Source organism: Acipenser ruthenus, chromosome 2, assembly GCF_902713425.1.
Source record: "Acipenser ruthenus chromosome 2, fAciRut3.2 maternal haplotype, whole genome shotgun sequence".
Classification (NCBI taxonomy): domain Eukaryota; kingdom Metazoa; phylum Chordata; class Actinopteri; order Acipenseriformes; family Acipenseridae; genus Acipenser; species Acipenser ruthenus.
The window spans coordinates 73339086-73364108 of record NC_081190.1 but is presented as its reverse complement, the minus strand read 5'-3'; the positions used below and the strand labels follow the sequence as shown (position 1 = coordinate 73364108).

The 25023-nt window shown below is 37.6% G+C and overlaps 1 protein-coding gene across 1 annotated transcript in view; it reads right to left on the bottom strand.

Annotated features, from left to right (window-relative positions):
- LOC117409496 (elongation of very long chain fatty acids protein 6-like) overlaps positions 1-24756 on the bottom strand; it is a 41528-nt gene extending 16772 nt beyond the window's left edge. Inside the window, exon 1 of the mRNA XM_034015647.3 lies at positions 24521-24756. Coding sequence (XP_033871538.1) covers positions 24521-24609 — 89 coding nt within the window. The 5' untranslated portion in view covers positions 24610-24756. The remainder of the gene's footprint in view (positions 1-24520) is intronic.
- Positions 24757-25023: the final 267 nt, after the last annotated feature.

The following is a 25023-nucleotide window of genomic DNA, read 5'->3' as shown; positions in this document are numbered from 1 at the left end:
TGTGTGGTCCAGTGGTTAAAGAAAAGGGCTTGTAACCAGAAGGTTCCCGGTTCAAATCCCACCTCAACCACTGACTCTCTGTGTGGCCCTGAGCAAGTCACTTAACCTCCTTGTGCTCCATCTTTCGGGTGAGACGTAGTTGTAAGTGACTCTGCAGCTGATGTATAGTTCACACACCCTAGTCTCTGTAAGTCGCCTTGGATAAAGGCGTCTACTAAATAAACAAATAATAATAATAATAAAATAATAATGTATTAATCTTTCCTTTTTGCGTTTCATGGCCAACCAACTAAACACAGTCAATCATGTGACCTGTCATGAGGTTCAGTTGTTTCTGCCTGTACATACCACACTGCCTTCCGCTCCACTACCATAGGCTTTGCCCCGGAGCCTGTCATACTCTACACCATTAGGCCTGGGCTAACTGAGGAGGATTTCTTATAGTCAGACAACTGAAACTAGATGATGTGCAGGCAACTATGGGAGTGCAGACAATTAGTCCCTTTAACAAGCAGTTCCAAACCTCAACAGGCAGGATATGCTCCAACTGACCCTTAACTAGCAGCAGAAACCTTCTCCTAGCACATAGGAAATAGTACTGTACAGAAGAGCCATACAGCTATCCACACTCTTTCATTAAGTTAACTATTTTAGTAAGTGTGAGTGATTTTAGTGTAACAGCACATATTGGATGAAAAAAATGTTCCATAAAACTACCAATGTGAATACTGAAATATAAAAAGTTAAAAAAATAAAAAATAACAGTAAATATGTATGTGTAACATTATTAATAATACTTAGACAAACATTTCACATGCAAATTATAACCCGGACACAAAAACACAATATTGACACTTTATAATTCTAGTTAGGCACCATAGATAAGAGACCATGATAGCATGGCCTTATAACCAGTTATGCAAAGGCGGGTCCTATAAAAGAGATAACATTGCATCAAACAATACAAAGATGTTTCTATATTTTATAATCTGTACAGCTAAGGCCAAAAGTTTTGCATCACCCTACAGAATTAACAAATTTTGCTTCATAAAGTCTAATGAAACCTGCTGAATAAATAATGTTATGTTAACATATTGAATTACATATCGATATTTAATGAAAAACTGACAAATTGAACAAATTTGACATTTTGAAATCTAACATGAGATACCGTATTACAGTTATGCCTTCCGGTAGACTTTTGCAATAGCATTTTATAGCTTATTTGATTACATGATGTTAAATAAAATATCTAAATTATGTTCATATAGTTTTATTTTTTGTTTGTGCGGCATTCCTCAGCACTGTTCCAGGGAGTCCAGTGCTTCTGGGTATTTACATCACTCAAAGGATGAAATGGTTATCCTAGCCTTTAGATTTTGAATAGGAAGGTACAATGAAATAAGTTATTTAAACCCGGTTCATAGTTTACAAATCATGCACAAAAGCGCCTTCTCTGGCCACAACAGCACATCAAATTTTGAATTTACAGACTTTCTTTGATAAAAACTAACCCACGTCTGGGAGGTTACTAGACATCCTCTGCTTTTGACCAACTCTAAGGACACCTGGTTTTCAGTCCCCTGCGATTCATGCTTTAAACGGCTGTTGTAAAACCGAGACCTATAGCACTCGACAAGTTTGTAATGAAAAACAGGATGATGGACTTGGGCATCTAAACATCAGGTAAGGTAGGTTATTCTTTCTGTTATTTAATTTGTATGTTTGATAACTGCATAGCAGTGGTTCTAAATGTGATTGTGAGGTGAAACATCATGGTTCTTAATAGGGCGATTTCAAGTTCATTGCAAGCTCCAAGTGTAGTTAATTTATTTTATTTTATTACTGATGATAAGGTATTTTCCATTGTTTTGGCTAGGTTATAGTATTTGCACTATTAAGATTATTTTATTAATGTTATTAGTGCAGAATTAACACAGCAAAAATGATTAGCTGGAACTGTGTTTTGTACTGCGCAGCTAATGCATCTGTAGCTTTAACTGGAAGACTTTACGTACTGTGACATGGCTGTTGAACTGTGGGGAGTTTGGTGTTGTCTTGGGACGAGGGGGAGAGATCGTTACCACGGGGTACTTTGAGCAAGTTTCATTGAGCTCTATATTCTAATGCTGTAACTAAAAGCAACAAACCTGTGCCAAGGAAATAAAGAATATTGCTAAGAGGGACAAGACAGGAGTGCGATTAACGTGCGTTAAAAAAAAATTAATCTCCCCAAAAATATGCGTTAAATCGCAGAAGTTAACTGCAATTTTATTGACAGACCCAATTATTATCCATCTGCAAAAATCTCCATCCCCCCGCCCCCGAAACAAAATCCTGGCTACGCCACTGGAACAATCTACAATCCCTCAGTCATACAGTGTGACTGCTCAGTGGCACTAGAGGAAGAACAGACCACTGCACCCAAACCAATATCATATTTAAACTGTGTGCTAATGAATGCCCTCAAGTACAAGCCAACACCATCATAATCATGATACTTCTATACCTCACCAGATAGTGACACAGCAACAATAGGGAACCGAAAGGCACTCCAATTGGACATGCCCATCTTTTTCTGCATCAATTTGGGGACGCTAAATTGCAGTCTTGGACACAATGTAATTAATCTGTAATTTATTTTTCTGCTTTTCATTTGAAAAACTCCCCAGTAAGCAGCTCCCTCTCCTGGATCTAGATAACTAACCGCTATCCTCTCATCTTCACATTCGCATAGTCTAAAAAAAACATTCATTGCATAATTCAGTGTAAAAGTCAATATTCTAGATATGTTTTTGTGTGTGTGTACATACTGGGGTGACCTAAATATGGATGCATACCAAAATGGTTTAGCTGATGTCATGAACTGGGTTTCTCCATGTTGTGTTGTGGAATAGAGCAAGCAAAACGTGATTGGCAGTCTGTAATATACAATAGAGACCCTGAGATTTCAATGTGTTGACAAGACTTGTATAAATGCATGCTGAAATATATACAGTAAATCAGGGCAGGAATATCCAGGTTTTTATTTTTAAAATGGTGTGCTATACGGTACTGTGCAAAGGTTTTAGGCAGGTGTGAAAAAATGCTGTAAAGTAAGAATGCTTTCAAAAATAGTTAATAGTATGTTAATAGTTTATATTTATCAATTAACAAAATGCAAAGTGAGTGAACAGAAGAAAAATCTACATCAAATCAATATTTGGTGTGACCACCCTTTGCCTTCAAAACAGCATCAATTCTTCTAGGTACACTTGCACACAGTTTTTGAAGGAACTCGGCAGGTAGGTTGGCCCAAACATCTTGGAGAACTAACCACAGTTCTTCTGTGGATTTAGGCAGCCTCAGTTGCTTCTCTCTCTTCATGTAATCCCAGACAGACTCGATGATGTTGGGATCAGGGCTCTGTGGGGGCCATACCATCACTTCCAGGACTCGTTCTTCTTTACGCTGAAGATAGTTCTTAATGACTTTCGCTGTATGTTTGGGGTCGTTGTCATGCTGCAGAATAAATTTGGGGCCAATCAGATGCCTCCCTGATGGTATTGCATGATGGATAAGTATCTGCCTGTACTTCTCAGCATTGAGGAGACCATTAATTCTGACCAAATCCCCAACTCCATTTGCAGAAATGCAGCCCCAAACTTGCAAGGAACCTCCACCATGCTTCACTGTTGCCTGCAGACACTCATTCGTGTACCGCTCTCCAGCCCTTCGGCGAACAAACTGCCTTCTGCTACAGTCAAATATTTCAAATTTTGACTCATCAGTCCAGAGCACCTGCTGCCATTTTTCTGCACCCCAGTTCCTGTGTTTTCGTGCATAGTTGAGTCGCTTGGCCTTGTTTCCACGTCGGAGGTATGGCTTTTTGGCCGCAAGTCTTCCATGAAGGCCACTTCTGACCAGACTTCTCCGGACAGTAGATGGGTGTACCAGGGTCCCACTGTTTTCTGCCAATTCTGAGCTGATGGCACTGCTGGACATCTTCAGACTGCGAAGGGAACTAAGCATGATGTGTCTTTCATCTGCTGCAGTAAGTTTCCTTGGCCGACCACTGCGTCTACGGTCCTCAACGTTGCCCGTTTCTTTGTGCTTCTTCAAAAGAGCTTGGACAGCACATCTGGAAACCCCTGTCTGCCTTGAAATTTCTGCCTGGGAGAGACCTTGCTGATGCAGTATAACTACCTTGTGTCTTGTTGCTGTGCTCAGTCTTGCAATGGTGTATGACTTTTGACAGTAAACTGTCTTCAGCAACCTCACCTTGTTAGCTGAGTTTGGCTGTTCCTCACCCAGTTTTATTCCTCCTACACAGCTATTTCTGTTTCAGTTAATGATTGTGTTTCAACCTACATATTGAATTGATGATCATTAGCACCTGTTTGGTATAAATGTTTAATCATACACCTGACTATATGCCTACAAAATCCCTGATTTTGTGCAAGTGTACCTAGAAGAATTGATGCTGTTTTGAAGGCAAAGGGTGGTCACACCAAATATGGATTTGATTTAGATTTTTCTTCTGTTCACTCACTTTGCATTTAGTTAATTGATAAATATAATCTATTAACATGTCTATTTTTGAAAGCATTCTTACTTTACAGCATTTTTTCACACCTGCCTGAAACTTTTGCACAGTACTGTATCTTTATAAAGTGCTTTGTTTTTCTGTTGACCTAGAATTAACAGAAGCATGATCTAAATAGATTTAGATTTTAAAAAAAATTAAAATAAAACAGCATTTGATTTAAGGAAAATAAACCACACAGTAAAATAAAAAGGCATGTTTCAGTAACAAACAGTTCTAATCATTTACTACACAGAGGAACTGACCTGAAAAGCAGACATGCTTACCCTTATTACTTTGTTATAAAACAACTGAATTGGCACAAAATCATGACGCACTTGCTTGAAGACACATTTTCTTCAAACTGCTTTTCCCTCCTGGTAATATGCGTGCATATGTTCTATAAAAAACATTTCCAGCAAAATAATAATAATATTGAATATAAGTACTGTAGAATATACTGCTTCCTTTTAAAATGTCACTTAACATCAAATCAATGGGGAATTACTTTGGTTTTCCTGTTCCACAGGCAGATCTTTTGTGTTTAATAGTATTTTGCAGCTGTCTAGTAGTTGTACATTATCTATGGCAGGCAAAATGTGAGGTAAAGAAATCTGTCAAAATATTTACCATCTACTACAAATCATACAAAACCCTACTCTCAGCTCCACCAACCCAAAATTAAGATGCACACTGCACGATGTAAAGACTGCACCTTTAAAATATAAAGACCTATAAATCTCCTGGAAGGCATTAGTACCTGTATGACTTCTTGTAAGTTTCACCTCAGAATTAATGGCTGAATGCAAAACAGAATGTCTAACCCCACAATCCTACAACCCTACAATTAAACAGCACTATTCTAATACATGACCTGTAGGGCAACAGACGTAGCTGCACTGAGACTTTGATTTAGAATAATAAATCCAAATCACAAGGAGTGAGACACCGATCTTTGTATTTTACTGCCAATGTTCTCTAAAAGGCAGATTAGGAAGCTTCTTAGAGCTCAGCCATTCTGTGCCCTAATAATTCATTGAACCTTTTTAATGGGGTCTGTCTTACATTTGGAATAGGAGTCCAGAACTGACAGAGCTTGGATGTCATCTTTTTACCACCTGAGTACACCTTGAGGGTTCATTGAGTGAACAAGCTGAGAACATTATCTCAGAGTGGATGAATAACGGGACTTGAGGTTTTAGCTATTATGCAACATGTGTCTGGGAGCAATGCTGCACCTTTCAAAATGTTGATGCAAGTCAGATGTAGCATGCAGTGGGGCAGCCCGCTGGTGAGTTCAGAATGGAAATGGATGAAGAGCCATGTTGCTGTGGTGGTGGTGATGTAGGGTTTATGGCAGCATATACTGATTCTGTAGTGACTAAGTTTCTTGGGGGATACACAGAATTAGAATCCCCATAGAATTACGTGTATCCACAACCTATCACTTTCCTGCAGTCAACCCTTAGCATTCACATTAGACCCTATCAGTTCCTGTTGGAATACACTGAAGTTTTCCAAGGCAACAACAGTATGTGCAGTAATATTATTGATGGCAACAGTTACAGGTCGGCTTTCCCTGACTCAGTCACAGAGGACTGGGTAAGCGACCGTGTCTTTGAATGGGAAGCACCCAAGCTATATTTAGTCACTACCTCAATCAATGTTTTAATTGCTGTTTAATGTTCAAAACGCATCCGACAACAACGTCTCATTAATAAAATATACAGGATAAACAAGATAGAGTTCTCTATCATGGTAGAAGCAACTAGAGCTGAACAAAATTGGGGAAAAAGGCAATGCCACGTTTAATCATTTAAACTTATACGTTTAAAAAACATACATTAAGCAAAACTTGCTTAGTTCTTTATTATTTTAATAAGAATTTGCCAGATGGTTTGTTCAGTGGTCCGGACAGCTATAAAAAAGAAATAACAAGGTTGATAACTATGCAAAACGCTAGGCATGTATGCAGTTGTTTTTACCATTTTCCACAGCCACTCAGCCAGTAGAAATTGTCCAGTGAAATTTGCCTATGAACTCCACTGCATCAGTTCATAGAATTGCTTGGATTTCATTTCTCTTCCAAAGATACTTTTACTTCAAATTATTTTAAGAGAGGGAACTCCATAGTGGTTGTATTTGCCAAGGCAAAATAATAACTGTAAATAGGTGTTTTTGTGAACAAACATCTCCAATAGCTTAATTTAAAATGAAAATGTGAAAACAATCTGTATAATTGATATTACCCCATTTAAAATCCCTCTTATTAAAGATCATTTAATCTCAGATGAGCAGTGTTCAAATCTGATGATTGTTGTTGTTCAGCACAGTTTTGTAATAGGCCAAAGAAAGCCTTTCTTGGTCATTTAATTTTCCCCAGCCTTTCGATACCTTCTTTCATGTCATTAACCAACCATCTTCCTTTGGAGCTCCTCAGCTAGACATGCTTTAAACCCAAGTGCATCTGTAACAGACTGCCTAAAAGCGTAAGGCTTGATAGTTTTCTTTAAAAATTGAAATAGTGGTACAAAAAAAACTGGTAAAGCAACAAGAGTTGTTTTTTGACAAGTCCACAGAAGGGTAAACTATCAAAGGAATGCTGTAAACAGTCACACAGGAATAATTCTTACTATAAAACTGAAGAACAGATGTTTTAACAGTTTAATTTTATTTTCAAATAGCCTAAAATTAAGGATATTAAAGTAAAATACAAAAATGTTTAGGGTTTTTCGTTTCCCATTTATGTTTAACTTCACTGTACTTTAATACTGTATCGGAAAAGGAACGTACATACAAAGTCTACAGTAAACTGATTTTATCCAGCAAGTGTTTGGAACTTTGTGCTCCTCGGCCACCTATTTAATGCAGTAATGTTTGTTTGCAAAAACTTTCTATGCTTCAATTGCCAGTAATTTGAAATGAAGACTAAACTCAAGTAATTTAAACTAATCTATGTTAACTTTTGCCAGAAATTTGCACCAGGTCACCTTACAACACAATGTTGATATTCAATCTAAAGTTTCTGGCTCTCGGCTACAGAACAATAATGTCTGTCACTAGGCTGCAGGGTGCAGTAGTAGTAGAGGCCTGTGTGCAGACAGCAAGGCATACTTAATAACAAACATTACCTGTGTTTGATATAAATAAGATAATTAGGTACTATATTAAGAATACAACTACTATATTGTGGGCCAGATTTATTAACCAAAGTGTAATTTTAAAAATGGAAACAAACACCCAAGGCACACTTTTTAGTTTTCTAGCATTATTTTCCTTTTACAAAAAATGGTGTTCAGACCTTGATAAACCTGGCCTTATGTGTGTGTCAATTTCAGAACACTGTCCAGCTATTCTAAATCCATCGATAAACCACATAAAACCAAGGTTACTGATACAGTATGAAAAATAAGCAAATACGACCTCCTTTTGAACAACTCATTCGAAAACAATTCTGCTTCTTGTGTTTATACATTATATTACTTGCACTGGTAAGTGTGACTGTGATGTCACTGCAAATGTAGGTTTTGTTGCACACAGCATTTTACACAAGTACACACTAGTAAGTACTAGTACTAGTATATTTACTATTGGTGAAGTAGACATGAATCCTCCTAATAAACTGCCAAGAACCAACAAACAAGGAAAAGAAGATACATTTGCAAGTAACGGTACTTGTTCCTGCAACCATACAAACCCACCCAAAATAATCCAGGGAATCCTTGTATTGCTAAGCAACTTTAAATAGTATGAGAAGCAAGGGTTAAAAGCTCTGTTCCCAATTTCCTTGACCGTGAACATTCTGAAACACAAAAACAGCTGATCAGAGCTCCAAGACTTCAACAGTCTTACAAATCATTCCAGTCTGCCAGGATTTATTCCCCAGAGGAATGCCCATTACAGTCCCTGATGCTCCATTCCTTCCTATAGCCAGACAGCACCCTGAACAGTCCACTGCAATACCCCATAGGTACTAAAGATGCACCCGGGGAAAAGGTCCTTCACAAGCTGGCTCACTTGGGGAATCTTGCTTAGCGAGCGAACAAACATGCCTACAGTAGAGATCTGTCGTTAGAGAACATGTACAACACTGAAGAAAGATGACTCACTGACTGTTCTCTGAAGTTACTTTCACATAAAATCAGTGTATATTTACAAATCTCAAATATTGCCTCAGGTTCTGAGTTGGGCAGTTATTATTTGAGTAAAAATAAAGATTTTAGGGTTTTTTTTTCTGGTAGATGCCCGTTTCATCAACAAAAAGTTGATTTGTTTGATGTCAAAAGACACATTAAAAAAAAAAATACAAAATAAATACAACTGAAATATTTTTCCAATAAATTACTTTTTTTTTTTTTTAGTTCAGCTGCTATTCCTGTTTGATATTGACTTTGGCTTTGAAAAAAGTTAATGCACATCCTTTGAAGTACATACAGCTTATGAAATAATTCCAGCAGATTTTACATATTACTGTCATTTTGTAGGTCTCGCATGTTCCTGTATAAAAGATACACACATTATTGTAATACTGTGGTTGATTTCATATTGGTCGTATTTTTTAAAAAGTTATTATGAAGAAAAGCACCACTTCTGAAGCATCACTGTATTCCACTGAAGTGGTCACATGAATATTATTACATGGGGATTGAAAACATGAAAGCCATTGGAGATGCAGTGATTGGTAACAGTGGCCCTACTACTTCTTGAAATGAACTCAAACTCCCAGAATCCTCTCGTGTTGGCTCTCCTTCTCAGTAGTATTTCAGACAGGTACAAGAGGGTAAGGGTGTTATAGGGTAAGACCTTAACATCAACTTTAAAAAGCACAAACAACCAGTGCAATGAGGTTGCAAGTTACAGCCGTGGTGATAATGTTCATATTTCGATTTTTAGGACCTCTCAGCAGTGTTCTGAAGCTGAGGAAAAAAAGGAAGGTATGGCCACAAACAATGGATTCTTACAATCAATCACTGAATAAACAAACTTGTGAACCAGTTTCTCAGCATCATGAAAAGGAAAGGTAGGGTCTAAGCTTGGCTATATTTCTAAGATGATAGGAGGCTGGGAAAGTATCCAAAAACATACGCTATTTAAAAAAAAAAAAAGGTTTAGTTCATATTAGGTTTATTTGGGGATTTTAGACTTCTTGAAAGGTTATTTATTAAGTTAGTTCGCACACATCCATAAAACTAATTTTGTCTTAATTTGTCAAAAGAAAAAAAAAGCAATAGAATACACTTTTTTTAGTTGGTTGATTTGATATCCGCTGTATTATTTAATGTTGCACAGTAGTATACACAGACAATACCTAATAAGCTACATGCCTGTAAAATAACTAATAAATGCTTTTAATTTACACACAAGCTACTGTCTGTTTTGTTGAAAAGCCTTCAATTTAAAAAAAATGTTTATGACAAAAATGTATGTTCTGCGGGTTGTATGCGTTGTTTTTTTCTTCCTTCACAAGTTGTGTGCTCATTAAGAATAAAAATGACACATTAGGACTTAAGGCACTGTCTGGTCACTTTCAGGGGCAGATACATTTTAACAGCACTCTCGGTTTTAGCCCCACCCACTTACAATGACATCATCAGAGTAAGAGTATTTGTACCAGTATTGGTTTTCGAGTAGTGGATTCTCTGCAAACACCTACTGTGTATTTTTGCAGACATTCATATAAAGGACCAATGTACTTATTATGAAAAAAATAATAAAATATAATTATGTTTCAAAACTTATCCCAGAACATCTGGTCACAAAATTAAAATGTTCCCATGAGTGACTCTGTTTATTCAATAGGATTTGTCAGAAAGCCACAGTGAGATAAGCACCTCCTATTTCCATACATGTTTTTTTCAGTAGTGTTTGCCTCCATCAATCATTAATAAAAGGGAGTGAAAAAAATAAGCAAAAGAAGTTAGTACTTTTTTTTAAAGAAATGTCAGCGCATTTCATTTTGTATGTCTATAACATAAATTAACAAAGATATGAACAAATATTCAGTGCATCTTTGATCACAAGGAAGTTTATAGTGTATAGTGTAGTCAATAGTCAGCACATTTACAAACATTTATAAACCACTCTTGATGGCTCATGAGTAAGGTTATTATTGAATATGTTATCTAAGCACTGGGAATATTATTCTCAAAGAACCCACTCTGTTCCTGTCATCGCCTCAACTCTCAACGCTGGAGACACATTCCGCTTTCCTGCTTGATAACTGGTATAACAGTAAAGATTTGTAATAGAAAAGTTCATTCTGAAGCCGCTGTTCCCGTTAGAACTGCAAAGCAGCAGCATGTGTTAGTCTGTGTTGTTTCTATATTCTGTTTAGTACAGCACATTTTAACAGTGACTAGTGCATGCAAAGCCTGATAGGATCAATCCATCTCACATTTCCTGAGATCACTCAGCCGTATATGGTTGGTGAGTGTGAGAAGATGCATCATATTTTCCATTTGATCTATCATATGACAGTTTTATAAAAAGGCATGCATCATTAGGTTTTAAACATTTAAATCAAAGCCTGTTGTAAGTATCAGCTCTCTAGGTTTCTTATAAAAGTAACCCCCTTTTTAAAAGTTGTTTGAGTTTCAAAATGTGTAGTAGCAGACAGTGACGCAGTGTCAAGCAGATTTCAAGGGGGATGTAAATAACAACTCTATTTCTGATAGTGCCAGAATGCAAAATTATGAAACAAATGTGACAAGCAGACACCAGGGATTTATATTTTTAGTGACAAATTGACTCTGTATTGTGGGACACTGCAGCTTTAAAATGACACAAACAGAAACAGATTATGCTTGGAAGGCATTTTACATCCAGTTAATTTTTGCAAACTCTGCAAGTACACAAGTACTGTAACCCAGCATATAATGGCTGGGCAAAAGAGCAAGAAACAAACCTTAAGCTTTAGAGGAAGAAGATGTGTTAAATATTATTTACTGTCAACTCCTTGTGAGGTCACACCAATGCCCGACAGGAGATACATGCTTTTTATACAGTGTTAATAGTTTGAGCCTATTACAAGCTTACAGCTTCCCTGGCTGGTGACATGTTTATTTATAAATGCTAGTGGTGGCATGTAAAAATAAAAGCAAAAGGTTGTGCCTACAAAAGGTGTATAACTTCCACTGTTTCAAACAAGTTAGTACATTTACAATAGAGCCGCTTGAGATGGAGCCAAAGAAAAATTGAGACTGGAAAGTAACTAGCATCACTATAACATATACACTGTAGTTCGCTGCTAATAGTGTACAGCAAATAGCAAAACCACCTACACATAATACTGTTTATCCACCAAAGTATGTCATGAAAACAGCAAGAAAAAAGTACACCACTTCTAGGACAGGACTAGAAAACAAATTCAGCCGGCCTGCATTTGTGGTATTTTTCCCCAAAGTTCTCCTGTATTTAACCTTAAGTAATTTGCAGAGTAATCATCAGGTTATAATAACATATGTCCTGACAGTGCTAATCAGGAAGCAAAACAATAAATACTGTCTAGCACAGTAGAACAAGTAGCAGAAGGTTGGCAAAAAGAATAGTATGGGGCCATCCTCTGACTAAAGTTGTGTTTTCACAGTCAAATAAATTATATCCATGTTGGATGCAATTTATTGGAAGTAATGTTTTCATGGTCAAATAAACTGGATCAAAGTTGGATCCAATTTATTTTATGATGAGCCATGCTTTCTTTGGATTCAAAATTGAACCAGCTTGTCAATGTAGCGAAATGGGTTGCGGTCTTTATTGTTTTAAAAGCTTTTATGTGGTATCTAACTTCCTGCTAGTTCACCATCAATCAAATACATAAATGAAGAAACACTAATTTAAAAAATATAATGTTGTACAATGCTGAAACGTGACCCAGAGGAAACTTAAAGGATTATACTGTAACTTGAAGCCCCTGGGAATCGGATCAAAGTACTGTAGCTTTTATCTATGTCTATAGTTAAACCCCTTCTCTGCTGAGGCCCTTGTGATGTTCTGCGCTACAGGAATTTTGTGATTTTTGGAGTCGGCTGTTTTACCAAAATTATCATATGTTCCCTTTCAGATACCCCAGGCAAACTTTATATTGTTTTTTTTTGTTTGTTTGTTTGTTTGTTTTTGTGTATTATTTGTACCATGTTTTTGTGTATTCTTTGGTCACTTTTTCATAAAATGTATTATACCTACATCACATTTAGTCCTAAAATCCTAATGTTTGATGCCTAAGTGTAAATCTTTTAATTGGTTTGGGGGGTTTAAATGGTCTAGACTGGCAACAGTCCACATTGCCTTTTCCACTTCGAAATATGCAGCCCATGGTCTATAGCACCCACCCCAATTTCATGTGCTCAATACGCCACCAAAGAATAAGATACCCTGGCATAAGTATTTTTTTATGAAGCTGCACAAAATAAAGATTTTAGAAATGGGTAACATAACATTACCCTTCAATGGCTTGTTACCCATTATTCCTCTGGAGTCCAACGTAATGTCGTATGACAAAAAAACAAGTGATTTGTACTACCTTTGGCTACGTTACCTCAGGTACTGGTACAGCATGTGTCATGGTGGTTTGTTCTGGGGTTATTTAGTCCTGCTAGAACTCGTTTACAGTGTGGTACCTTTCAAAATAGTCCTCCAAACAGAGGCCTGGCTGAGAGGGACTGCGTGGACAGTAGTGCTGTGTATCCCTCTGCATGCCCTTGCGGGAAAACAGCACTTTTTTTGTGACTTGGCTTTCCTTCCACTGTGGCAGCGTTAGAATAAAATTATGTTCACTAAGCCTTGCCACTGTTTCCAATCATTCAATCAAAACACAAGGCTGGAGATCACAGAGTTCTCAAAGTCAAGAAATGTGAGCCGATTCTCTGGTGTCGTCCTTAGGTATACTACAGAAGTGCTTGTGGCAGGGTGGAGGAAAAGTCCTGCACACAAATAGAGGGGGCAAGGCAAAGCCCTGTTGTATTATGTATTTTGTTTTGATTTATTTATTATGTATAAATATGATGGCGATAACCGTGGGTTGTGTTATTTTGTGGCAGCATCGATGGGTTTAAAAGCCCCATCATACAAAAACCTGTGCAGAATGTGATAATCTCCAGACTGACTAATTGAGTGTTAATCCAGAGATGCTCACATGTATAAAAGCTTGCAGCTCTCTGTGTTCAAGTTGGAGTGTTCAGGAAGTGGAGAACGAGACAGTGAGCGGAGAATCAAAGAGCAAAAACTAAAACGAAAGTAAAAACTAAGGATCAGTGAAGCCAACTGCCCAGCCTGACCTTAGGTCTGTTTAGTTTTGTGTTCGAGATTTGTGTTTTGTTTACCTTTTCGCTCTGTGTCTTTTGTTTAAATATTTGTTTTATTTTTGTATTAATAAACATGGCGCCACTGTGCGCATTTTTCACCCAAGTACCTGTGTTTGAAGTCCTGTTTCTGGCCTGACGTCACCACCCTCAGCCATCCTGTCACAGTGCTGTACAAAGAAATCTGGACCACGTACATGCCAAGCTTCTTATACCATGGCATGCTCTTCAATAAATACATGGTCTGACCTATCCACAGCTCCCATGTATTTATTGTACTCCAGGCCATACATGGATGGTGGTAAGGAGGTACACATCTTTTTTGTCAATGTATTTAACTGCCAGGAGTTCCTCACAGTGCTGGTTTCCCGTTGGATACCAATTGTCATGGAAATCCCTTCCTTTTGGGTCTTGTTGTACCACAAGCCATTGTTTGTGATGTGTACATGGCCCTAAACAGAGGGATCCTTGTGTAAAAGGTGTCTACATAACAAATGGTAGCCAAGATTTAAGAGGGGAAAAACAAGATCCCACACAATTTTCTTAGTGGTCTGGAAGCATGGGGGAGCCTTCCCTGTGTACACTCTGAACTGTTGAGTGTACCCAGTGGAACTCTTGCAGAGTTTGTACAGTTTAATCCCATATTGGGCACGCTTCATCGGGACATACTGCTTAAAGAGCAGCCTCCCCTTGAACAGCAGGAGGGATTCATTCATCCACACATATATTTTGGCCAGGGGTATATGTCTCTTCAGATTTATGCTGCAGATGGTGTAGACATGGCCGTAATTTGAAGAGCCTGTCCAATTGAGAATGGTCCCTCAGGAGTCTTACAATTGTCGTTGCAATGTAGAAACTTTAAGACTAACTGTAATCTGTCCCGGCTCATTGTGGAGGGGAAAACTGGGGCAGCATGGTTTGGGTAGGTGGACCAAAATAAATCCATTCTAGGTTTATCCCCTAGTCCAATTAGAAGCGAAAAGCCCCAGAACTTTTTCATTTCGAAAACATTTACATAAAAAGACATAAAGCACAAGTCTCTAGGCATTTTTTCTCCTGAAAAAGTCGAGAAAACTATTCAATGGCTGGATGAGACCGATAGGAGCCAAACAAAAAGGGGGCAAATCTAGCAATACACATAGCCCCGGCACCAGAGAGATAACACCGCCATAAACAAACAAGAGTGTCCTGTTGATATGCAACAACGCGTCTAAAATAAACTGCGCGTGTGAAAAAAAATTGGACCTGACGCGTCTGAGACGTGCTGAATAAATGGACCGCAAAGGGTTAAAGTACCAGAACACCAATTAAAATATTGACTTTTTTAAAACAAATTATACAAACTCACGTTTTATTTGTACATTGAACTTGAGGTAACATTTAATAGGTAATGCAGTGCTGCCATATTGGCCTTTTTTCCAGCCAATGGTTAATGTGGTCTCTGGTGGTTTGGTTATTTTTTGGCTATTTTTAATCACAAATGTTTTTTTTTCTATTGCTTATGATAAGGTCATCACCAGTACAGAACTTCAATCGCCACGATGCCCTGTATAGTATATCATGTCCTCCCCCCATCTTTTTTCTGGAACTCTGCATTCAATAAAGTTACGAATCACACAAATGCTCAGTTATTTTTTATTTGTCACCAATTTAACAACTGTATCAGTACAATTACAATTACATTTTTGTTTTTGAAATGTATTTTTAAAAAGACTATCTGCTGCCAGTTCTAGACAATTTAATGGCACACTATATTCTGAATATTTATTTTTTCTCCTGGATCAGATAAAAAAAACAGTGGTTCTGGAACTGTAAATTGTGAGAAAAAAACAAGCAAAGCAGATAAATAAATAGTTTATAACATTACTTCCCAGTATAGCACATATACGGTTTTGTAATATATATTAAATCTTAAAAACAAAGGCAGAATGAACAACTGCAAGGGCGTTCACTCCAATCCCAGAGTCTCTGTGTCCGATGTACAAAGCAGCTTTAAACCCATGTTTATGGTCACAGTCGTAGGATGCACTTTTGCTGTCAGCTGTCTTTGTCAGCATTTTTGCAAAAAAAAAAAGGTTAAAATTGTACTGTAGTTTGTAATATAATTCCCTAATGTTCTTTTCATTGCATCACAAGGTAAGTAAATCCGAAGTAAGTAAATTAATTGCATATTTAATTATTGTTTAGTTTATTTCTTTCCACTTTACCTGCATTTTATAAAGCGATAATTAGCAATGTTAAACCATGACCGTTTCTTAATTAAATTATATTATCTGATGACAAAGAAACAAACTCAAAGCTATACATTTGCTAGCTATACATTCCTTAAAAGAAATTGATCGCTTTACTGTGTGAAGGATGTAGTCACTACACTACACACCTCTTGCTATATTTTGCAAAGGACACACCTCTTGTTATATTTTGCAAACAGCAAGGCAGATTTTGCAAATAAACAATTGGGGGGGATTCATTATTTGTTCACATTAAAAGGGGCGCTATTTAAATTACAAATCGGGTGACACACAGCAGTGAACCTGTGTAGCAACGAGTCAGTCACCACGCCTTTTTAATCAAAGTGTTTCATATTTTATCCTGGTTATTGTAATGACAGTAAAACACTAAAGTTAACTTGTGGAGTACTGTACATAGGATTACTCTCACATGACATTGCTGGACTGTTACTAAACTGTTTCATATTTTGTATTGTTATTGTAATGCCAGCAATAAGCTAAACAGGTCTTTTCAAAACACCTTTATTTGTAGACTGAACTACTGTGTTAGTGGAAGACTGTAAAATATGATTCTCACAACAGTCCTGGACATTTGTTTTGTGAACTGTTGTAATATAATTAAGTTTTCCTGCCATCAATGCCATCAACGGTCCTGGAGGGCAATTTCACTCCAGGTTTAACAGCTAAAATTAGATAATTAAAAGAGCAAGTAGCAGGGTTCCAAAAACGATAGAAAATAATTATAATGAAGAACTGAACCTCAGCAAAAGGTCAATAATATAAAAAAAGGAAAAAGGTTCAAGCTGAAAAAGGTTTTCTTTGTAAACTACACTAAACCAATGTTGTCTTTCACCACTCAAAACGTAGGGCGTCTATATAAAGTTTTGATTTAAGATGAACAGATTTTTATCGTTTGTTGCATCTTCTTTAGCAGCCGCATCTATCCCAGATATATTCGGTTACATTACCTTCAGGAGTCTGAGGATGATTTAATTGACCAAGTTACATGACCAGCTGATAATATCTCTTGACTTCAGCCAAAGAAGCCATTATCTTTCATTCTTATTTTTTCATGAATTTATGTTGGTTAGGGTGTGCTGCAGCTGTACATAACCATTTTATTAAAAATGTGCATATTGTCTAAACTGAGCATTGTTTTTTGTAGCGTCCCATATATGGGACGACAGGCACAGATGCATACAGGTTTTTTTTTCTATGGTAATATAGTTGATGATGTTATTGTTGTTTTGTCTGGTGCCATAATTGTTGTGTCTGGTTCCCTTATATTGTTGATTCCCCATGTACCAGGGAACAGCACTACACTGCAAATTACTGAGAATGACTGGGCACCACACCTTTGGTTTGAGCAATTTTTTGATGAAGAAGTGATTCAATACCTGTGTGACCAAAGCAAGTTCAATGCATCTTTCAAAGGTAAGCTGAACTTCACTGTCAGTCCAGATGAAATGAGGGCCTTTTTAGCAGTGCTGCTTATAAGCGGCTATGCTGTTGTACCAAGGAGACGTATGATGTGGGAACAGAGTGAAGATGTATGTAATGTTGCAGTATCACAACTGATGAAACGTGATAGATTCGAAGAGATCCTCAGATATTTGCACCTTGCTGATAACAGCAGACTACTTGTTGGAGACAAGCTTGGCAAGATAACGCCATTCTATGAAATGATGAATGAGAGATTCCTCAAGGCCTTCCAGATTGAAAAAAAATCTGTGTATAGATGAAGCCATGATTCCCTATTATGGGAAGCACTCAGATAAACAGTTCATGAAGAGCAAACCAATCAAGTTTGGTTATAAGCTGTGGTGTCTGAATACTCACCTTGGATACCTCATTCAGTGCAAACCTTATGCTGGTAAAGGTGTTACATTACCTGAACTTGGCTTGGGTGGCTCTGTGGTGACAGGACTGATTTCAATATTACCTAAGAAAGTGACATTCCAGCAAACATTTGACAATCTGTTTACATCACTTCCACTGCTGCAGTACTTGGGTGACAAAGGAATAGGAGCTAATGGCACACTGAGAGCTAACAGAGTGCAGGATTGTCCTGTTTTAGATACAAATTCAAAGTCCTCGGGGAAGTGCAGACTACTGCTACAATTCTACCAATCGTGTGATAGTAACACGATGGAATGAGCCACAGGTAATTCGATACTACAACAAGTACATGGGTGAAGTTGATAGAATGGACCAAAACATTAGCTACTACAGAATTTCCATCCGCTCAAAGAAGTTGTGGGTGCCCTTCTTTATGTTCATGCCTGATGTGGCCATACAGAATGCATGGCTTCTGTATAGGAACTCTGCAGGGCACAAGAATAGATCCCTGGGCCTGCTGGCTTTTCAGTGGTGGTAAATGTGTACAGGCTAAAGTTTTCAGCTGAGGCGAGGAATGCTCCTGGCATTGGTCGGCCACTAACTGCAGGACGCAAAAGAAAGGAGAAAGTGCCCAAAGCTGTGCGACGGGATGAACAAGGTCACTACCCAAAAACAAATCAGATGCAGAGAAGGTGTGCTCATTGCGGCAAGAAGGCTAAAGTTGCATGTTACAAATGTCATGTTGGACTGCACATTGACTGTTTCAAGCCATTCCACCAACAGTAATTGGCAAAGTATATATATATATATATATATATATATATATATATATATATATATATATATATATAGAGAGAGAGAGAGAGAGAGAGAGAGAGAGAGAGAGAGAGAGAGAGAGAGAGAGAGAGGAGACAGCATATTTCTTAAAATTTAAGATGCATTTTTTAAACCAATTTAATCTTCTAAAAAATGTCCTGTATATTGATATGTGTATTAAAATCACCAACAAAAGATGTTAATACCAAACTATACAAACAGCAATGTGACTGGCTGCCAAGAAAAGATGAACAAAAGACATCACTGCCCAATCTTGAATCATCCATGACATACATGCAGCCATTTTCAAACAATAGTCATTCGCTTACTGAGGAATTCGAAGAGTAGCTTTTACAATTTCAGTATTTCATTATTAGGCTCCGTTCTAACAAACAGTACCAGCTTGGACAGATCAGCAAATGATCAGACCCCTGTATTTTTCGACATGCCAAGAAATACCACAGTTCACAAAAAGAGAGAACAACAGGTGTGAGTAATCACAACTGAAAATGAGAAGCAGCGCACAACTTTAATGCTCTGTGACAGCAGATCGCTGCAAACTACCTCCATACATCGTTTTCTTATATGCGTAATTGAGGTTATATCTTTGTAAATGCAGCTTTATTTGATGTTTTATGTTTTCCTCAAAACTGAGTGTGGAAAACTTGGGTTGCATCTTAAATTCAAGGGCATTTTAGATTTGAAGGAATATGGTATACAACATATATGTGTATAATCACTCAAAAATAAATCACCAACATAGCAGGATGTTCTTCTTCATCGCCCCTGTTGCACCTGCGCAGTGTGATTTCCACACTGGTCTCTTACGAAGAGGTGAAGCCGCAGTCTTTAGTGGGATCTGGGGCACTGGATTCACCGCCCTAGCTCTCTGTTAAGTGTCTTGGTTAGCAAAGGAGTTAACAGAAAAATCAGCTCTTTCATGACCTTTTGGAACTTTTAGGCCTTCAAGAGCTCAAGTATTTTCAGGCCAAGTCATGCGGATCACTCAAAAATATCTCACCCTTGGAGACAGGCTGCGAGATCAGATGTGTGACAAGCTGCAGGAAGAATCATCAAATGCTCACTTTTATGGCCTACTGGTAGATGATGTAGCAAATACAAGCAATGAAGAGCAAATGGTGGTCTTCATCCTGTATTTAGATGTCGGCAAAGGGGAGATGGAGTGTATGTTTCTATCCATGGTGAATGTGCTGGAGATGTCTGACAGTGCCAGTGCAGCAGCTTTGCATGCAGTTGTCAAGCAACAATTGGAAGCGTTGAAGATTCCTCTGAAGAACCTAAGAGGCTTGGCCACAGATGGAGCCAGTGTGATGACTGGAAAAGAAAATGGCTTAGCAGCATTGTTAAAGTGAGAAGTCAGTACCTTGGCACCTGTCACAAACTTGCATTGGCCTGTGTTGATAGGAATGAAGCACTTAAGAAGATCAAAGATGTTGAGGCTGTGGTTACTCAACTTTGGAAAATCTGCCACAATTCTCCCAAGAAACTTGCAGCACATCTCAAAATACAGCTAGAGGTAAAAGCAGTCATTCTAGGTCAAAAGGCAAGTACGAGAATTGCAAAGCAATTAAAGAAGGCCTGTAAAACACGATGGCTATCCTTCAACAATGCCATAGCAGCAGTGTGTGCGGACATCCCTGATACCCTGCAAACATTACAGCACAAGACTCAAGCCACATCTACACTAGCTCTCATAGATCCGTAAAAGTGTTATATCACTTTTTTTATTTTTGTTTTGTTTTGTTTTGTTTTAACCAATTTGAATTTTGCCTAAATGCTGTAACCCACCGGAACTCATTGGGCACCTGACCAATAGAGGGTCTTGATAGGTTAAGTTATGCCTAGACCATTTTCTTCCATAACTGCAGGAGGGCAAAGAACAGTGCAGCATACACTCCAAGCAGCAGTGATTTTACTAGTGGACCCCCTCCATTAAGGCTTTTGTTGGTTAGTCAATTGGTCTCTAATGTCGTGTTGGTTTGTTACTCACAGCTAAACTTAATGGTGAGAAGGACAATCTTTCATCATTTATATTACTTTCGGCCAAACTGATACAATGAAGAAAAAGGCATTAATCTGTTGATTGGTCTGGTATTACTAGACTGCTCAGATAAAGGAGCTATTACAGAAGAGTTGTGATGCAAGATGCCAACTGCTACAGGCCTAAGGGTTGCGTTAGTCAGACTCACACCTAACTGGGGTCGGCGTACAGCAAAGGCTTGCATTATCTAACCGCTGTCACTACAACAAAAGTGATATTAACAGGCAGACAAACTAAGAGCTGAAAGTGGGACAGGAACTCACTCGTTGGCTGAAGTCATTGTCACTCTCAATAAAATCATTCTATCATGTCTGATTGATACTGTAGCTCCAAAAAACACACTTCATAATTCTTATTAGGCACATTTTTTAATTGCATGTATTCAAACTAATTAACTTGAATGTGTATTTGAAATAATGTTTTATTTTATTTACATTTTATAATTGGGCAAGAATAACTTATACAGTAAGAAGGACTAAATGGCACCAAACTTGTGGACCTCACCTGACTGATTTGTTTGTTATGTAAATAGAAGTCCTCAACACTTTGCAGGATTAGGACTCTCCTGGCAGACCATGGTGTATCTAATACTTACCTTGATAAAGCTGTTTGTCCATTGTTTGTGGGCCTGTATGTGTTTGTAAGACACATGAAACTGCACCATTATTGGCAAGCCTTGCAGTGCTTTAATTTGTTATAAGAAGCTGACTTATCGTGGATTTGTAGTTTTGCATCCCAATGCAATTCTTTCAAAGAAACATGCCAACTAGTTATTTCTAAGGGTGTATAATGAAACGGCTGCTAAGTTTGTTTTTTAAAGCACATAAAATACACTGATTAAATAATTAACCTATTGTTACAGGATATCAAGTACTACTGGTGCAAAGTGCAAAATAAAAGTAACACAAAATACTACAATAAGCACAATTAAATGTCAAAAAATCTTATACACTAACAAACTTTCATTTAATTCAATCCATTGTGTCTCATGGAGAGCATTGCGATGTGTGAATTGCACCAAAGTACATATTTTTCAAGAAAGCCAAAGAGCAAAACTGATCTGTTTATAAGCACATAAAAAGTATTTTCAATAAACTTAAGGGTGGGGTGAATCTCAAATCAATCATGAGAATCATTTATATATGCATCTGTTAATTATGTCATGCCTGTTTACATTTATTCTGTGAGAGAACCTGTTTTTTGAATGTGTCAAGAGGGTCTGGTCTACCTGTCAATGCAAGCATTTGCAGTTACAGTAGCACCATCTCATTCGTCAGAAATGTGCTGCAATTGTGAAATAAAACAAGAAATTAAGTCAAGGAGACAAACATTTCAGCTAGTGCATTCAGTTAACTCCGAAGTGTGTTTCAATATAACTTTACAAATATGCACTCATAATGGGACCTACAGGAATCTTATTATGAATACTCCAAAGGTTGCAATTGGGTTCCACGAATGTAATTTTAGCTTCTATTTATTTGCAATATATGCGCAATTCTCTGGACAATAGTTGGACAGGGTGAGTTTACATATGCGGTCCTGCAGACAGAGATTCGGGTTGTGAAATTCAGACAATGTGATTTAAATGAAGGGATACTATTCCCAACTATCAAAAATCAATCCAATATGTCACTGATCTCCCACATCATCTCCATGTCAGTAATACATTCCAGTGGACGTAAATACAAAATATATAAATTACACAGCAATTAAACATATGCACACTGAACTCAGATACATTCACGTCCAGTTTTAATCAACAGCCCTTGCAGTCGAGGTTGATGTGTTGAACTCATTTCAGAGATATGAGAAGCATTTTGCCGCCCTATCAAAATAAGCTTCCGTGATGCAAGTGTAGCCTGGACTCCACAGTCAGCACAGCACAGTACATTGCAATCTGATTGGACAGTACACTGTCAGCAGACATTCATAAGATAATTATGATTGGCTACTCGATAGCATTTCTGAAGTGGTTTGCTTTTATTGCTTGTGTACATGCTGATGACTAGGACGGGGGATACAGAACACACTGTAGCCGACTATTACTTGTTTTGTGACAGTTAATGTATTCATACATGCAAAAGTAATATACATTTGTATTTTCCATACCGAGACATTACACACATTAACGTGTATCTGTATATTCCGTACAGTCTACCGTACCGTTATGGAAACTGGCATTAAAACTCTAAAATAGTATGTCACTCATTTCACTTGACCATTCTTTCATTATGAGATTACAAAAGTAATGAAGCGCCCCAACAACGTAAGTGACCAGATTCAATTTAATTTGCTTCAAATCTATCACAGCCAGTGACTAATTGCTCCCCACTGAGAGCTAAGAGGTTTTGTTTCATTAATTGACATTTGAACAGGTGTATTTTCTGTTACTTCTTATTTCTCAACAGCAGCCTCGTAAATATACAGAGAATGGTTGAAATGCAGTACGCACTTTGCGTTCGTTCACTAGGTAAGAATTTTGTAACAGCATATACTCGGTTGCACAGCATAACCTTAACAACCAACAGTGGTTTTTAAAGCCCTTTTAATGTATTTATAGTGCAAATCACAGAAATATATTATTTATATAATTTTTTACATCGAATAAACATTAATCAATACGCACAAATAAACAGCAATTAATTAAACATCGAATTAGGTTCACATTAACCTGCAGCACTTCAGGAGTTAACTGGTAATCTGATGAGCACATGCAGTGCCAGCTGTTATCAACTCCCGGCACTTCTTACACTCCAATGAGTTAAAGGTTTCATATGGAAAGATCTACACGATGTTACACAAGGACATGTGTAAGCACCGGTGTACCAAGAACTGGAGAGTATACAATTGAACGAACATAAAGGGAGATGCGGCAATAGTATACGGGTATCATCATCGAGTTTCTTACTGTGGTATCTGTCTCAGTGTTTTTATAGAAGGATCTTAAAAACCAACAGCTGTCCGGAGCAAAATAACTTCTTGCCATCGGCGGCCTTGTTACAATACATTCTATGTGCAGATCGAATTATCATAGTATTAGTACCGGGTTAACGTTGCACATTCAGCAGATTGCATATTCCACAGAAGAAATTCCGGATGAATGAATCAAAGCATGACAACTGATGTTAGAGAAATTAGAAAAGTTGACAGGACAGCGACTACACAACATGTACTGTATATCACTAAATGTTATGATGAAAATGAACAACGCTATAATTCAAAAGATGTATTTTCACAGAAATGGGCGGATATCATTGCACTGCACGTGTTTAATTCATCCAGCCTCCCTTTCTCATCGATGCCATAATTCTTTCTGTGATTATATTGTAATGTATTTCTAAATTACACCATATTGGCTGAGCCACTGTACCTGCAAAGACAGGTATCGTCGCATGTAATGTCATTAGTACAACATCGTCTTGAATACCTGAAATCTGATTATAAAAGTAATGCCTAAAATATTCATCTCTACCACCGATATATCTGTCGCATCAGAAAATAATACCATGATAGAAAACAATTAAAGCATAAATCGCCAATTACAGATATGGACCCAAAATAAATAAATACCGTAAGCAACCTAAAACAACTACATCACCACCTCAATTTTATACATCCAAAGCAAAAATCGAACTCAATCAATCTGTACTTATTAAAGACCACTGCAAGTTTAATTGCCACAATAATAATGCGTTAATCATCAGGTAATTACCAGTTTTCTTGCATCCATTGAATGGCTTCATTCTCGTTGAACTGTCTTTCAAATTCGTATTCCTGCAAAGCCAGAACTGACATGTTCATGGGATGTCTTCTTGCAGACTGAATCAATAACCTACAGTAAATCGTCTTTTTATTTAACCTGGAATCACTTATATCAGCTCTATCCTTGATCTCGCATTGCTATTGCTGCTGGAGCCTGTCTTCCTATCACTCATATGTCAGCCTGAATGTTCTCCACCTCCAGCCGGCATCCACCCTTTTGCAAGGATGACGCTTCCAGGTCCTAAAACCTGGTTTGCCGTTATTCCTCCTTGATCTTCCAAAGTGGAATGATTTGTGAATTTGAATAAACTTTCAGGCAATTTCATAATGCTGGTTCCACGGGGTTTTTTTTTTTTTTAAATCTGTAAATATGTAATACGGATGAGGTGATGTCCACTTAAGAAACACGTAAATATAATATATCGCTATTGACAGACAATCATCAGAATGAAT